The 18,409-nt window shown below is 41.2% G+C and overlaps 1 protein-coding gene across 2 annotated transcripts in view; it reads right to left on the bottom strand.

Moving 5' to 3' along the window:
* Positions 1 to 18,409, bottom strand: part of alk (ALK receptor tyrosine kinase) — a 162,624-nt gene that overhangs the window by 134,494 nt on the left and 9,721 nt on the right. The window contains exons 3-5 of one of the 2 annotated variants that reach the window (XM_049741158.2): positions 11,124 to 11,270; positions 10,863 to 11,044; positions 8,194 to 8,341 (exon numbers count right to left, since the gene is read on the bottom strand). In XM_049741158.2, coding sequence (XP_049597115.1) covers positions 8,194 to 8,254 — 61 coding nt within the window. In that variant the 5' untranslated portion in view covers positions 8,255 to 8,341; positions 10,863 to 11,044; positions 11,124 to 11,270. Of the gene's footprint in view, positions 1 to 8,193; positions 8,342 to 10,862; positions 11,271 to 18,409 lie in introns of both variants that reach the window. The other variant, XM_068652911.1, reaches the window with a different exon arrangement.

The raw sequence follows: 18,409 nt of genomic DNA, 5'->3' as shown, positions 1-18,409 counted from the left end.
GCTCATGATCTATGTGCGCCAGCCACCTCATGTGTCACAAACTGTTACGTATTGCAGCGTGCACACTTATGTATGGCCGCTAAATGGATTAGGCTCCGTGCTGTGATTTGTAAGCTGGAGCGTATTACAGGTAGACTTTGCTCACATTCAACCTAATCACATAAAACTGATAGGTGAGCATGTCAGTGCATATAAATAGTCAACCTAAACATACTTCAAGAGATGAAGAAGAAAAAAAAGAAGAAGGATTGTTCTTCAAATGTCGGTGGTCGGCTTTAAAAGTAAATGTTTCTCGATGCATTTGGTCTGGGGAAAAAAATATAAAGGAAATAAGTAGCTTATGAATGAAAAATTAACACATCATGATTGTACTAGCTTCTCATCTGTACAACTGGATTTTTTTTTTGGGAGAAGCAAAAATGACAATAAAATAATGTGGCTGCCCTTCTATGCACCTCTGCTAATTAGCATGGCGCTATTTTCAGAATGAACCAACGGCATTCAAACTCGTGTTGAATGGCAATCAGGGTGCAGCGGCCACAAATTAAACTGCCAGGGTATATTGTCACATTAATGATGGCTAAAGATTTGTAATGAATTTTCGTATTCCCAACAGTGTGTGGATATCCATACTATGTCCGCCGTCTTCACATTTCAGATCACAACCCAGACTGAAGATGGAATTTTCTCACTTAGCAGCTCCATTCCTGACCATTTGTTGGCGACCATGGCTCACAAGCATTCACACTTAAGGTCATTGGGGGAGTGCTTGTGTGATAAATTACATACAGATAGGTTCTTACAGGAAGCCTTCCCCCCTCAAGCATCCCTTTTTCATGCTACGTGGCGAAGCTCATAAATCAGCAGATGAGTCACCACAAGTTGCTTTCCTTTGCTTGGTCTTCACTCTGCAAAGCTGCTCAATTCCCAACTAATGGGATGTTTTGAGAACAAATGTTGTCAATGCATCTCTCCACAGGTGCAACCTCCTGCTGTCCGCCTACCTTCCCAGAACTTTTGCCTGTTTTCTTTTTTCCTCGCACAACCAGTGCTCGAGAAAGCAATCATGTATTTTTACCGTTTCCTCCTCATGACATATTTTGTATCCCTGCAGGATACAAGGAGCACATGAAGCTTTTAAAGGACAATTGAAAGCACTGTTTCAGATGTGAAGAGTGTTTTGTTGACTGACATTCAGGGCGGTCATCTCCTACAGATGGAGAGACTCAATGGTGTTGAGTGACAATGGCCTAAATAGTGGACTTGGAAAAAAAATGTCTGCCTTTCATCTGATTTCATCCGAGCTCTCTGCATGAGCGGTCCTGACATTAATCATCAAGCACAGCGGTGCTCAAGCTTAACGTTTGCCAAGTATTTAGCATCTATTGCTATGGTTCGTTCAATTTTCCACCATGGTGTGGAGTTATTTCACACCAATCACAATAATAGATTTTCTTCTCCATTTGGAATTACGTGCGTTTTCAAAAGAGGTGGCTGATCTTCAACAATGGTTGTAAGCAGACTGAAGCAAGCAAGGGATGTTGAAAATAATGATATCATATATTGTATGATATGATATAGGATAGGTTATGACTTTTTCTAAACCTGTTGCAGGTTCTTTCCAAAGGAGGCCATGCGTAATTGTCCCAGTAGCGAAGTGAATGCACAGCACAAAGCTCCGAGTATTTCTTCCACAATGTTTACTTTCATTAGCAACTGAAGTGATTTTGAGTGTGAGCATAAAGGATGATCACAATTACATTTTAATGTGTCTTCATTGTATCAGTATTGATCGACTGTACCTTCAGGAAACCACAGTTGTTCACGGTTTAGAAGGTTAATGTGACCCTAAGGGCCTGGTATGCTTTTCTAACCAATCTACTTGATTGTGGATTAATAATGAGCCGGTCGATTGATGATGATATACAATGCGCACGTCGTCACACCTCGTTCAAAAGGAACCAACTTCATTTAGCAAATGAAAGCACTTACACTACAACACAGCACTGTCCTCCGGACAACAATGCATTTCGACACATGGAGGAAAATCCGGTTCGACCAAATTCAGATTCCAGGAATATACTTAACCTCTTTGGATTTAGGCCAAATCAGTGGTGAGTACATGTATTTAAGATTTGCTTTTCCAATTGAGTCAAATAAAAAAGACTCGTGTCATGTAAACACGCCAGACGGGCAAGTCAGCCTTCTCCTACACAAGTCAGCCAAGAAATCTGGAAGCGCAAATAAAAAATCGGAGAGCTGGAGAAAGTAGTGGACATGACCTGTTGATGATTTCTACCATATAGTAAGTAAGGGGTTGTTGGTTTACTTTATTCCATGTGGGTGAATGAAAAATACGGAATGTTCTCAGACATAGTTCCCAAAGGCAGACCCCATTAGAGGGACAGATTCATTTGTTTTGTGCGCGTGACCTACATTGCAGTTCAACTAATCAGTTCATTGACCCCGCCCACTATCTACTTGACGTTTGCTTTTGTGTGCTTTGAGTCGGAGTCATTGGTGTGCACTAACAACATACAGCAGAGTGTAAATTTCCCCTTATAGTCTCTGTAAATATGCCTTGTAAATTTCCTCCAAAAAAGAGCTGTAACACCCCAGGAAATTGGAATCTTTCAAAAGACTATACGCTCAGTTTCGAAATCATGAAAAATCAAGCCTTGCTGTTCTGGAACGTTGTGGGCGTGTCGGCTGAATGCAATGAACACACACCTCCATAGTTAATCAAATGTCACAAGTCTTTTTGACGCCCACAAGTTGCTACATGTAGCAAAAATATTCTCTCTACAATATTCTATCTATCCATCTCTCTGTCGATCCATCCAGGCAACTGTAATCACGTTCTGGGAAGCATCTATCATTAGCAAAAATGTGCGATTCGCTGGCGGGCTCGGTCACTCACTCAACCCCCACGGTAGATCCATTTTCAGTGAGAAAGCCTGACAAGCACAAGCCTCCGAAAATAATGAAAAGGATGTCGTTTAAAAGAAAAGCAGCAAGGCACTTAGAGAGGCTCTTACAAAGCAAACATCTACGCACGTCCACAGGTACGCACGCACACACCTGTAGGTCTTATCATCTGCTCTGCTCTGGTATGAAAGCTCTACAATTTAATATGTACCTCTGCAGCTTTCTTCATGTCAAGGCTTATCCTTCTATCTGTAAACATTCATTGATTACAAAGAGACTGCTGCAGTATTCCATAAGTTTCAAGACTTTTGATTTGATTTTCACCATGTCGGAGCACCAAGCATCAACCTGATTGGGTCGAATGAAACATTGGAGTCAACGCCACGTGTGAGAACGTAACCGGATGACCAGCACATTTGATCACCTTCACACAGAGAAGTGAGCACAATGCAGGCTTGGAAAGAGTAAAGCAGAGCATTTTTCATCTGCCTCTTGTCAATACAAGCGTGCGCTGTGCTGAAGGCTGACGTGATATATTAGCTGAAGGGGGGATAATACAGGCCGTGCTGGCCGTTTGACACTATGACATACATCACACGGGAGATGTTAGAAGTGAATTAATAGTGAATTATCTGTTGCCAGGGGAAGGAAGCGGACCGGATGGATACGATAAAGTGAAAACAAAACGAGCACGGGTACATTCATCTCGGAGAAGCCGCTCCATACCGTATAGTGATAGATCTTGTTTGATAACACGTGGAGGAGGAAACCTAAATTGGACTGCAGCAAAGTTACCTCGTCGTTTTCTTGTCGACAAAATTAGACGTAGCAATGCATGATAGTCAACACAAAAGAACTGTACTCGGCTCCTTCCCCTAAAATCTTGTAAAACCCTAACAGAGGGAAAACAATAATAAAAAGCTGCTACACAACCTTTGTTGCAGAATAAGAGGAAGCACTGATGGGGGGTTGCTGACCGGCAGAGAAAAGATTGTCCTCATTTCAGTGACTTGTTTTCTCCAAATTGCTACTAGTAAGAACAGATGCGTCCCTCTAACGATTTAACTCTGCATCTCTATGTTTCAATTTCCTTGGGTGTCATTTATCACAAGTCCACCTTTGTACTCTCTTCCTGCCTTTATAGCTTGAGCCTAATAGCGGAGTTGTGGGAGTCCAACAGTTTAGAGAAAAAAACAACAACAAGACAATGGCCGTGAATGCAGCAGCTCGCTTAGAAAAGTCATATTGTCAAGTAACCCCTTGTTGTATCCATATCGTGATTTTTAAACCAGTCAATCTTTTTTGTATGCTTGTAAAAATCAATTCTTCAGCTTTTGTATAGGCGACAACTGTGTCAAAGTACACGCATTTTAAAATCCAATTTCAATCAATTTGATGTATTAGGTATCTTCCGTGAATGTAAATCTACAAAGTCACACAAGTTCCCCCCCCCCCCATATAAATATTGCCAAATGTATTCCTTTCATGCACTGCACACAATCCTGCCAATATAATTTATGATCCGCAAACAGTATTATTTTAGTGTGCAAGGATGACGTTAAGGCTCTTCTGGAAAATGAACATAAAATAGTAAATAGACTGAATAATGCATCAACGACAATGAAAAAAATATCACCGGTGCTTTGTGCATGTAGCATATAAAATAGTGTGGAACAAGCAGCAGCAGCAGCAGCAGCCACGACTAAGGAACTAAATTGTACACTAAGGACCCTTATCGACTTTTTCAATTTCTTTCTCCATTTTTGATCTGACATTGAAGCAAGAGACGAAAATGCAAGTGAATGCCAAGGCCACTTTCAAGGTCACGGTGCTTACGTGGTGCGGTGTAAACTCTATCTGCCTTGGCCACAGTGCGCACGCACACACACACACACACACACAGACACACACACACACTTGGGCAACCCAAGAAAAAATTGCCTCATAAAACTGCCACAACTCGTACTTCAACACAACTCCAGCATAAATAACACTGGGGAAAAAAAACTCTACTAGCACCATGTAACCTTCATGCTATAGCGATATTGGGCTCTTGTTGTATTGTATTTGAAGAATTCATGACCATTCCGGCCGCCATGGTGGGAACGCAGTTCATACTATGTCTCCACACAAACTTCAGGGAATGTAAACTAGGAAAATGCTACCCGTCTTTAATCACTCTGCCAACCTAGAAGTAAATCACCAAGAGGCCAGCACGAGACTTAAATGAGACACTTAATCCCCTTGCTAATAATTGCTCCATTAAGAATGGAGCAATGATTAAAGCTCATGGAGGACACTCAGCGCATTCCAGGCTTCTGAGCAAAAATCCTCATGGGGGAATGGAGTAAAATAAACATTGGGGCCAATGACTTTTTCAAAGTCTAGCACACTTTTAGATACCATAGAAGCGAAAAAACAAACAGTACCGAGTTTAATGGCTGAATTTTTCCCAGATATAAGTCACTAAGGGTATTTTGGTCCTTATTTTTTGTAGGGGGAGGGAGACTTCCACCCACAGGGATTTGATTCATCTTTGTTTGCAGAAATATACAATGATCTGATATCCATTTGCCTGGCATATTTTTTTCCCCTTGGAAATGTGCTTTCTTTTGTCAACTCAGCACCCAATCTTTCTGCCACTACCGTCACTCAAGATTTCATTTGTTTCAGGATGCTGTCAGCCTGTCTGACTCTGCACCTGTTTCACCACACAAGTGTTTACTTCTCTGGATGAAAAAATCAGATCATCCATGGAGTTATTTACTTTTTTGCAGACTGTAAAGGATATTCATTTTCTTGTCACATAGTATCTTAAGGATAAAGTAAACTATTATGATTTTGCTATTATTATTTTCAAAGCTGTATTTATTTGTCCATTTTCCATAGTAGAGGTTGACTTCTGCTAAAGATGCCCGATCCAACAATGTTGTCGCGACGCACCGATCGAGGTTACTCGACTTCATTAGGAGCAATAATGCGATTGTGACATCATTTAATTATATTTACATCCTACTTAGCAAATTGACTACAGCGTCTTTGGCAACGCTGTCCGTGATAAATGGATATCGGGAATTGCTGAGAAAGGAGCAAATGTTCATGCGTTGCACAGTAAAATTGATGAATGTGATGCAGGCTGGATGACCATTATTCTATGAAACATCATCTTACACATTTATCAAAGCCAATCAAGCGCAATCTAGAGCAGCAATAATTACTTGGCAATAAATCATCTCTCACTCAAAATGCGTTGTGAAATGTGTGTCATGCTGAGCTTTGTTCCAAACTCATATCTGGATTGTAACTACTTGACTATAGAAATGACACTTGAACGCAAGTTGCATTGTGCATTTAAAGTGCCATGATTCAAGTCCACTTTGTGCATTCTTCCTCTCGCAGCTCCACTTGCCTGTGCTCATTTGCAAAGTAACCAACATTGGTTGAGTCCATCCTGCCTTTACGCAGATTTACACCATGTGCCTGCCACATGGGATTTATGCAGGATAAAAAGAGAGAGAGAGCAAGCCCCTAATTGTTAATACTGTAGCTGTGACTGCGAGGCTGAATGAGTGTTTGTGTCTGTGCCCTGTGATTGACGACAAAGCAGTCCAGGGTGAACCCAGACTCTCGCCCAAAGTCAGCTGGGATTGGCTCCAGCTCATCTGTGAAGATGGATGTTTGAGACAAGAAGCTAACTTCTCTTTGAGCTGTCCTCCCACCTCTTCATTGCTTCCCAGTGGAGAAAGGTTGATTTTATGGCTTGACAGGGAGCATTTCTTTAGTGACACGCTTAAGCAATAAATCTGCAATACGGTTAGTTTGCACTTGCATCATTTTCAGCAGCACCTAGAGTATGACACCTATTTCTGGGTAGTGATGATGTCACAGATATCAGACGTGGCAATATGGTGGACATGTCTTGGGCAAGTTGAAGCTGCCATGAGACCACCCAAGTCTGGATACATTTAAAAAACTATGTACACTTATTGAGGTCAATTTTGGCCACACAAAAAAAAGTGTTTTTAGACCAGTTTTTAGAATTGAGGTTTCACCGTACTTCTTTAGCTTTGGGATCTTAAGTTTGGCTCTTCAGGAACGACCCCGGTCATGTTGCCATAAACAGCAGTGTGCGATGGTGCACCTCTCCTCCAAGATTCAATGGCTCCCTCCATTGCATTCCAAAAAGATCTTCCCTTTCAACCGCTCATTTATGTCATATCAAGTTCCACCCCATGGAGTGACTGTAAACAAGCCTAAAGAGGAACTCCTCCAAACAGCTCCCGACAGACAAAAGACAGATCTTCGACAAACAGCACTGTCCGCTGGGGGAAAGGAGACCCGAGAAGAACCACCGGGATCTCGTCAGAAGCTGACTTTTGTGCAATGATGATACGAGCTTTTCATCCGCAGGGTTAGCACGCGCTTGGAATCGGCACGGTAGCAATAAAGGCACGCCTCTTGCGGTTTGAGAAAGTTTTACATAATGCTGTGCTCAAAGTGTCAACATGCTCAATTCCCACAGAATGAACCGCGCAGAAATTCCTGCCTCAAACACTTAGACGAAAGTCTTACATTTCAGCTTCCAAGATATGTGTGAAGCTTTTGGAAAAAGACAGGTGAAAGACAAGTCCTTTGTTGAGGTTTCATCCATGACACCCGTGCATCCCAAACCCGCTTCACAACTACATCAGCTGCTCTGACATAAAACATGAGTTTATCTCCACACAAAACCAAGAGAATAAAATATAATTTTACAAATCCCACCAAAGGTTTTGATGTTAGCAGCTCACTGGGGGAACGCGTTTTCTGTTTCATCATCATCCATCTACTGCATCTGCAGGAACTTTTTGTGCGCAGAACATAGAGGGAAGTTTTATTTGGATTACAATCAGATTTGGTGTGTTTTTAACGGCAGTTGGGATGTCAACATGGGCCAGAAATGCTTTTTTTTTTTTGTTAGTCTGACTAAAGTAACCATCAATCACTTTTTGGGGAGGATTATAATAATTGCAATCATCATTATTACTATGATTATTATCATTAGTGTACATCAGCGGGTTTCTTCCACCGCTTCATATTTTGCCTGCACTTTGCTGGTCCCACTAAGCTTTGGGGTTTGCACCTCCCTCTCATGATATTTAAAGAAGCAAAATCAGCCAGCACCCCCCTCATCTCTGGTATGATAAGTCACAATATATCATCTATTCAAATACACTCCCGCCCACAAGGTGCAAAATAAATTCTGCCAATGACGCAGATGCAAACCTGGTTGGCCTGGTGAAGAGATCAGCTTCCTCGTCCGTATGCGTCCCATTTTTTTTTGCATGTGCAAAGCGCAGACCGTCAGTAAATCAGGTCCTCCCTCGCTGCCATGTCGTCGGTCGTCATTTGGCTGTCTTGTTAGTCTCCCGTCCTGTAGAATCCACAGAATTGGGGAATTTTATGACTCGGAGCGACGGATAATTACGACTCTTGTAAACTGCTAATTATCCCGTCAGCGTTAAGTGCTGAGACAGGAATTAGCTATTGTCGTGTGAGGGGAATGAGATCCCATTACACATTATCAGCATTTAAGTGTTGTGCATTTTTGTCAAACAGATGCACAGTAACAACACAGGTGGAAGTTTGCCAAAAAAAAAAAAAAAAAAGACACATTTCCGCAAAGACAAAAATGTTGCCTGTCCAAGCACAACTGAACTGGTTTCAAGAACGTTTCCACAAAATGCTTTCCAAGAAGATCAGGACATTGGACAGAGCTCTTATCATGACACAAGTGCTCTGAGGCAATGTATGAATGATTATGCGTAGAAAACTAAGCATGTGGGTTGGATAAACACACAAGAACGTTTCCACTAAATGTTTTTCAAGAATATCAGGACCATGGACAGAGCTCTTGTCATGACACAAGTGCTCTGAGCCAGTGTATGAAAGAGTATGCATAGAAAATTAAGCATGTGGGTTGAATAAACAGACAAGAACGTTTCCACAAAAGGTTTTCCAAGAATATCAGGACCATGGACAGAGCTCTTGTCATGACACAAGTGCTCTGAGCCAGTGTATGAAAGAGTATGCATAGAAAATTAAGCATGTGGGTTGAATAAACAGACAAGAACGTTTCCACAAAAGGTTTTCCGAGAATATCAGGACCATGGACAGAGCTCTTGCCGTCACACAAGTGGTCTGAGCCACTATATGAAACATTGCGCATCCCAAAATAAACAAACTCGAATGCTCGCATAAACAATGATTTGATAGACAGGCTGGGGAAGTTAAACAACAAAACAGCTTTTATGCAGTTGCTGATGCCACCCAAATAATTGGAGCGATAGTTTTCTTTTGTGTTACTCAATAATGTGTTTGTCTTACGTACACAAAAAAAATGCAATCACTGTGTTCCAACATCATTACCACAAGTTCAGAACTCTTTTAAATTGTGTGGTCTCCACCATACTTATTTGTTTGAATGAGGGAAGATGCAATTTACAAACCACAATTCCCACCAAAAATGGGATTTCATGCAAATCAGAACACAATGATCAACTTTTTGAATGCTATGCCTGCAACATTTTCCCAAAAAGCTTACTAGACCAGCGGCGTCAAAACGTCTCGCAAAGGGGGCCAGATTGCTTCGGGACGGTCTCAATTTAGACACGGGCCGATATTTGGGCACATCTAAACCTTCGACAGTGGCATGTTTATGATGGTGTTATATCACCTTGGCCTTTTAACACTAAACTAATTTCCCTTGGCCAATATGTCAGATTACAAGTTGAATCCCAGATCCTTCCCTCTGCCTCACAGTGCGAGTGGACCACAGCCCTGTTTGCTCCATTCAAGCTGTAATTGTTTGCACTTCCCACTACCATTAATCAATGCCTCCATTTCCACAGACTGACACCCACACAAGCTCCACAGTCAAGATTTTACCACTCGCTGTAGACTGCATATGAAAAATTCATAAGCTCCTTGGCAACCGCAAGGTGAGGCGATACGGAAGAGAACAGTGGTGGTGGAAGATGAAACGGAGTACGTCGAGATGACTGGAGATGTAGAGCAGAAATCCATTTAGCACTAACTGTCTCATTATCTTTTCCTGTCTAGTCTTGGTTAACGGCTCAAGGACTCGCCTGAATTAGAGATGACTGCGAGACACAAAGTCGGACAGAACCTCGGGGTCTGTAAAATCTATTGCAGTCATTGGGAGGATATGCAAAAAATTAATACACACCCGAATAATGAATAAAATAATAATAATAGAGAATGAAATAACCCAGTAGTAAAAATTAAACAAGGTGTTTTACACCAAGGGAGCTCAAACCGCTAATCAAATTGGTTAAGAACATGATGAGTGGATGTTGAAAGTTTTACCTGGGGGTGGAAATGGACTAAGAGAAGGTTCTAACCACCACATTTGTATTACACACATTTCAAGCTCAGGTTCCATTTTCTGCAATCCCAGGCATGTTTTATGCATGGCGTGAAGAACAGCTTAAAGGGACCATTGACTGCCCTCAACATTGGCACTCTCCATTTAAAGATGATCTGACGCACTTAATCAACTTTTAGTATCGAATATGATGCTCTGTATGTTTGGGAATTTAAAAGTTTCCAAACCACAAATGCTGGGATGGATGGACGGACTGACGGAAGAATGGAAAGAGCAATGAAATCTAAAATAATACGAGGGCTACATTTAGTCTGATTAGATGAATCTAATTAAGTGCATCATATTATGCCTCTTCAATAAAATGCAAACTCTGTTGATCTGGGACAATTTTGTGCCAGGGGCATTTCTATTCAAGTAGTCAAACAAGGCACATGAGCATGAGTTGTGCATTTTAAAACGTGGTCGTGATGTAGAATCACACCTAGTTCTCGTGAAAAACATCAATGTAAGCTGTACGCAAATTAAATAAGTCATTTAAAATACTAACCTGTTTCAAAATGTGTGTTGGGAATCCCACTCATATCCTGAGTACAATGGCATCTTCATTTTTGCCTCCCACAAACTGGATGACAAGCGTTTGGCCTCTTCACTGAATTTTGAAGAAGTGATGGTTGCTCTGAGAGCGCCACTCACTCCACACCTGTCGCTCAAGTTGCCAAGAGGGCACCACTGAGATGGTTTGCAGCATATGCATATGAATCATGTCACATTCTTTTTCACTAAGCATTTGCATTCTTACCAGCCTTACCTGTCATCAACGTCTCTGATGGGTTTCCTGCAAAGAACCTTCACCAAACAGTGGCCAGCTTTCACGATCCTCCTCCTCCACCTCCTACTGCTACGTAGGAGACAGACAGACAGACCGACAGACCGACTGCTGGGTTTCACTGGGCTCCTGCAGATTGAAACACAAGGATCGTCCATTGAAGCACTTGAGGGTGCGACAGATTTAGCTCACGGAGGTTTTACAACAAAACATTCGCAAAGGTATCCTGTTTGCGTTTTCCATTTGGTAGCAACAACAGGCCTGCAGGCCATTGCATTATTAAAGGATGATGCAGACGATTGAGAGAATAAATTAGAATTTTAATAGTGAAGGACAAAAGGGGAGTAAAGCGAGTTCAAGTGTTGTTTGCCAAGGACTGCAGCTTTGTCTGTGTTTGGACAAAGAGCAAACTTAAGATAAAAGAGCACATTTCAGTTGTTTCTTCCTAAATAGGTTAGGAGACACTCAACAGCTGTTTATGGAAAGAACCCTGGTCATTAGACGAACCTTTTAGATCCAAAAAATCTGTGTGACAACATCTAAAGCATGAAGAATAATAACTTGTACAGTCGCCAAGGAGGGCCATGGCATTAACTAATTCACAAGCCTTCTCAGCTTGATGCGATTGATATACGTACGTATCGGAGTGACTGGCTGTCAACAACAGTGGAAAAGACGGCTTATCGTTGTCGACGTCAGCCTATCATGATCCATTATGACATTTGATTGATGTACAGGGCCTGCTTGGAAACGTACGTTTTAATGAAGGTTGAAAAAGAAATATGGGCTAATCTCTTGGTATTTTTCCATCAGACTCCAGAATAGTAGCGCCTCATCAGTCATTAACTTGAATATCGGTGAAAGCTACATTCAAACGTTTCATTCATATTCCATTAATGTTGGATTGTTTTGGTCATATATTTGGGAGACGTAGAACTCATCACTTGTCTTCACATTGTTTTCTATGAAAAGCAGTGCTTTGGTTTTTGTACAATTTGGTATTCGTCAGCTTTTCTAAACCAAGTTTATAGTCTGATTGTTGATGCATCTGGAAATTAATGATGGGATGTTTTAGGACATACTACCTAACTGATATTTTTGAAAAGGAAAACAATCGTGGAAACGTCTGGGTCATATTCCTTCATTTTATTTGGAATAATATTCTCATACAGGACATGTTGGTGCTTTCTAATGACAGCATAGTCCAGATACCTCATTGATTCTTACAAATACTAACACGCTAGTCACAGTCTGTCAAAATCAAAAAACAATCATGGCACAAGATCAGAGATTTTCCATCGAGTCAACCAGTTAGACAATCGCATTACGCTGCGCTGCAGTGACATCTTTCAGACTGTAATCTATATGCAAATATTCGCCAGTAGTTTCATTGCACCCTTTATGGGTCAATGTGAATGTTTTTAAGCAACAATGGGCATAATCATTCACAAAACAGGTGAGTCTCCATTGCTCTCCCGCTACTGACGTCCTGCATTCTGTATGCTGAATCATCACACTTTGAAAATTTCCATTTCATGCGTCTTCAAGCACAATATGATAAATGGAAATGTTTATGTGAAATCAGGCCCGTCTTGCCCCAGCCAGCATGGCGTTGGCAAGGACGAGCGAATGTATGCGTGAAATAATGTCGCTGTCGCAGTGCAGCGCCGGAAGGACACTATCAGAGTGGTATCGGGGCCCTCCCTCACGCGGGCTAATCCTCTCGTTACAATGGTAAATGTTTGATGAGTCGCTTCATCGGGTGGGGTAAGTAAGGCGAGGTTGATTTTCACAGCAAATGGCCATTAAAGCGCCAACTGTTTCCCAGCGTGTTCTCTGGTCTCTGGCTGTGTGCAGCTGTAGGTGTTCAACCTGCGCATTTCACATTGGCTGGCCCTATTCCGTATCAAGACAGTAGAATAAAGAGCTCGTGCTCGGCATACACAGAATTTCTATTGGAAATGACTCCTTAGGGTCTAACGATTGGAAGATGCAAATACTTGGCATCTTTTAGCCTGTGGAGATGTTACTTTGTGGCCAGGGGTGCGTTCCGCATCATCTAGTCAGTTAAGCTCAGCGACAGTGTTGCTTTTTACTTACTAGAGACACATTCCAGCTGTGATGCTCATTGTTCATGGACACAATCCCAACCTCAAGAGACCTTATAGCTGGTTATGTCTTAACGGTTGAGAGCAAGTCATTTGTCGCTGTCAACTCACCCCTTCACAATGCTGAAGTTGTGGTTCAGAAAAAAAAAAAAAAAAGATAATTGCTATTTTCTTCTGAAATGTCCCTCCATGATTTTACTGGCACACTGTGCACATGACATTTTAAAGCTAGGAGGATTTTTAAAAATGTTCCATTTTTGGGTAGACCTTGATTGAAGTCCAGCTGTGTTAAATTGAAAGACAAAGAAGTTTTCTAGATAAGGCTTACGTGACAGAATATCTCAAACTATGCTTGAAGAGTTCATGTGGCTAGGCACACACATTTGCAAAAATATCTTGCTAGGATAACTAGCCATGGGATTTTGTAGGGGACTTTAACTGGCGAGGCACACAGACACTCTTCATTTAGTTGATGATTCCTAAAAGATTTTATTACACTCAAGGCAACAGCGGAAATATATTAAAAGGGCTTTGTTATTAGATTCGTAAAAGCACCAGTTGCCTAATCCCCCCAAGAACTAGCTTGAAATACAAGTTCCATATAAACGTCTGAGTCCACCACTGGGTTGGTTTTATTGATCAGTTTCACATCAAACGCTAAATGGTAAAATACTAATCGCGTTTTCAATTTTTTTTTTTTTTTTATAGATATGATGGAGGGGCCATTACATTTTTGCTGAGGCTCTAGATGAAGGTAAAAATGTCGGAATTTCTTTTCACCATTGGAGTCCTTCTGTAAATCAGGATGTAACCGGTTAACTAGTGAAATACACCATATGGCTTACAGAATTGCTTTGACCGTAGCATGGGGAACATCTAATGTCCTTTTGTCCACCAGTTGCTTTACCTGTAGCATGCACCTGCCAGACAAAGTCTTTAAATGAAAGATCTTTTCTTACACGGAATGACCAAGCTGTCTCCCGTAGCTACATATGACATAGTACCGGCCCACGGTGCGCAGTTGTTTACCACAGATAAATCCATCATACATGTTTTGTGTGGGCAGTTTGCATGGGCCTTTTCCCTCGAACTGTGTCCCCACACTGCCATCCGTCCGTCCGTCCGTCCGTCCATTCTCATTCCTCTTCGTCATGCAGTTGCTTTCAACATTCGTGCACTAAAAGTAGAATCAGAGGTAGCTATCTTGAACCAATCACGGCAGATAATCTGTTTAAATCAGTGGGCCGCTGTGAAAGGCAACCCAATTCCTGACTTCAAGGCCTCCAAAGTTGCTCCATTCCCCTCATTAGATCTGAAATGAGGCTCGTATAGCACAAAGACTTTCTTTTTTCCAGTGGTTAACCAAACGCATAATTAAAGACTTGACACGGTTCCTATGGGTATTGGGTTTTAAGACTGACAATTCGGGGTCTCTGCACGGCATCTACTGAATAGGAGTCTTTTATGCAATGCACACATTGTTGTCCTGTAAGCCACACTCACAACAATCCATAATCATTCACATTGTCTGTTGCCATAATAGCACAGTGACAGTGATTCTCTGTTAACGCATGGATGACTGCGTCCATTTCTGCACATTTAAAAGGAATGGGATGGGCCGCTTTGATTGGAAGCGAATGGAGTCAACTTTGTTCCCACCCACAACGACGCACACCACCCTCTTTTAAAATACAGCTCCATAGACACAGACGAGCATTTGTTACACTCAAAACCGTCGCTGTCTGCAAAGAGATCAGGCACTTTAAACGTTAACTTCATTGACTGAGTTGTTTCAAAGCTCAATCAGTTTTTCAGGTACAATAGCTGTAAATGGGGTCTCTGATGGTGGACTGTATTGAATTCACACTCCGTAATGGCGTGAAAAACGGCTCAAAGGCGAGTCAGAACATCTTAAGTGGCATAGAAATTTAAAACATTCATCAGGTACTTGCACTCAGCGGGGGATTTGAGTTTTGAAGCAAAGCACTTCATCATCACAAGGTAACATTCATGCAACTAATCTGTTTTCTAAGCAATAATCCACTCCATGAGACGTCCATAATTGCTGGTGACAAATGTACGGATCGACTAGTCAGCTATGCTATGCTGCTCCGCAGTTAAAGGTAATGAGACATCAAGTTTGCTTCATTTCATTTGGCATGAATACTTCATGGCAGCAGAGAGTCACCGCCTTAAGTATTGTCTGTGTCGTTTTCTTCAATCCAGCTGCAAAAACAATTGCTATGTTGTTTGCTCATTTATTTTGTGCTACAAAACTTTGGCGGGATATCATTTCCATGCCATCGTGAAAAAGCAAATGACTCGGTGGTGACTATTAACAATCGTATCTAAAAAGGGATATTTGGGATTTATGAGCATATTAAAGAGCTTCGGTGACGCTTTGCAGTTATGATGACGACTGGACGTGGAATTTTAAGAGTAGTGGCGGACTGAGTGTGTGTGCGTGCGTGTGATGTTTAGCACGAAGATTTATGGGGGGGGGGGAAACAATCAGGCACTAATCAGGCTGCTTCAAGCATGTTCTCAGTTTTAATGAGTCATTTCAAGATGTAACACACTTAGAATCATTTATAGCATTTCAAATGACAGTACATTGTGCTAAAGCTAATTGTCTGATCTGTTTCAAATTGCTTCGACACTCTCGTTGGATTGTTATTGTTTAATGAGCACTGGGCTTATGATAGTTGGGGATTTTTCATCATAGTTAGTTTTTATTTTGTTTTGACTTTTGTTTTTCCAAATCCAGTTATTTTTAAACAGTTTAAAGAATGGGTTCATTAGTTTGATTGCTTTTTTCCAAATGTTTTTTCTTCGTTTTTATTTGTTTTGGTACTTTTTTATAGTAACTGCGACAGATATGCTTAATAAGTTCTTATTGCATATACATATTTCGTTTCATCGTTCTTATCGCATATTTCTTACGCACTTGTAAAAGCTTGCGGAGGAACGTCTAAATGGAAATATCGGCTGGTATGGAGACGAGCTAAACTAAGACAGAATCTACATCGCTGTCATCAAGTATTAGCGTGGGATCTTTTTGAATTACAAAAACTAAGGTTTCCTTTGAGAGTCATTGAAGTGAAGGACACCTCCGCTATTCGTCATGTAGAAGAAATGCTAATGAGTAGAACCCAAATCAGTCAGAGCCAAGTGAGGAGATATCCAAATCTCACATTACCATTTGGCCCAGAGCCTTGCATCAGAAGTTGAGCAGTATCTTTGCATATCTTTCAGATCAAGACAAACAATTAATTGTGCCAAAAAGGGAAGAAGATAAGGGGCGGAGATAGATGGGATATCAGGTTGGCTAGCTCTTTCATGTGACCTAATGTATCAGAACATTACATCAGCATTACCCTGTCACTTTGGCCCCCTTCATCATTTTGTGATCAACCTTTTGGACTTCACTGTGGACCAATACACAGAAGAATGCAAACACTGAACATAATCTAAAAGGCAGCGAGAGGAGCTGTCAAAACGCCCCCCCACCCCCATAATGATGCTGTGAGCTGTCGACCGTCACACTAAGTGGACCTAACGAATAGTTTCCAATTCAAGACACGCTCCAAACATTTAAGTATAAAATAGCATTTGATCATATTCACGCTCTACACTAAGCATTGTCATGACCTCATCACAACACAATTGCTTTGATGAACTGTAAAAAACGCATGCTGATTTCATTTTTATCATAGCCGTTGACAGCTTTGCCGCAAGAAGTATTCGTCCTCAGCTGAGTTAGTCGTCTGATCAAAAAAACAAAGTGGCAACGCAGAGTGTGTTATTCCATGTTCTTCTCAGCCAGCGCTCAATGCTTGCAGCACATTCCACTCAATATGAATAACCCATCAGTCAGTGAATTAGCTCTGCGTGTTTTCCATCTTTTGCATACCCGACCAAGACAATTGTGGCCCAATTGCACAGTTTGTATGTAAAAACATGCACGCACACACACTTGGTGGGGGTGTTGCATTTGCCAACTCCTCCCATGGGCAAAAGAAAAAAAGCCCTTACGTCTTCAGAGCTAATCCTGCTGCAGGCATTCAGGATAAGCATATTACATGGCATTCCTGCGTGTGAAAAAGCCAGCCACTGTCTTTGTATCTTACCATCAGTTTCAGCTCGTATTCATTTCAATTCAACTTTATGAACCCCGATGGAGGAAATTGATTTAAAAGCAAGAAAAGTGCCTCGGACAATAAGATAAGGGATGATGTCATTACTGAGCTGAGTGTAAAGTGAGTGAGCGAGAGAATTTCAATAAATATGTTTATTTTTGCTATGTTCAAGGAGACGGAAAAAGAAATCGAAAGGTGGTTTAAAGAAATTGGATCTGGCAAATGTTACGTTGACAAAGTTTTCACTTGATATTTGACACTACTCTTACTATATTAAATAATGTTCTGGGAAGTTGATTTGTTTGGATTTGGGCTCATTTACAATCATGAGCAACAATAGGAAGATTTTCAGAAAAGAATGTCTACCTATTGGCCTACCAAAGCCAAGTGTCCCAAAGTGCTGCTCTTGAGCATTTATGTGAGCCACACTTCACCTCCAAATGCGGCTTTAGCCAGCTTTTAAAATATACAACAGAAGTTTTATACTGCTATTAAAGCAGCGGTTTGACCCGTCCACCCGTTTACAATGGGGCTTCTCTTACCTTCCTTTTAAATCACCCAGCTCGAGTTCAAACTAGATAGCACTCCATGGAAATGCAAACGTCATTGTCAGCTGAGAATTCATACAGAAATGATAATGGAAGATGCAAAGCATTATTTGCTTAAAACTCAAAGCCACTGAACTATATTTTTATCTTCTTGCTCCATACTGAGTCCATCAAGTACATGCCTAAAGCCAACCTTATCATAAAGTAACTAAACGAAGACTACACAAAACAAAAGAAACATGACGCGCAAATGGGCCATAAAAATCTGAATGTTGAGCTTTTTTTTTTTGTACATGTTAATTCATGTGCTTGTTCCAGTGGCTGCTGTCTCAAAAATGCTTCATGTTCTTTCCCCTACTAGTTAGTGCCCCCTAGTGAACATACAGTATACAATAGTGAGAGTTTCTCAAGTGACATTCTTTTATTTGCGGTAATTTTCCACACAATTCAAGATGTCACTCCATAATATTGGT

This window comes from Syngnathus scovelli, chromosome 14, assembly GCF_024217435.2.
Source record: "Syngnathus scovelli strain Florida chromosome 14, RoL_Ssco_1.2, whole genome shotgun sequence".
Taxonomy (NCBI): domain Eukaryota; kingdom Metazoa; phylum Chordata; class Actinopteri; order Syngnathiformes; family Syngnathidae; genus Syngnathus; species Syngnathus scovelli.
Note: the sequence above shows the minus strand (reverse complement) of the source record. Positions and strands in the feature narration are given on the sequence as shown.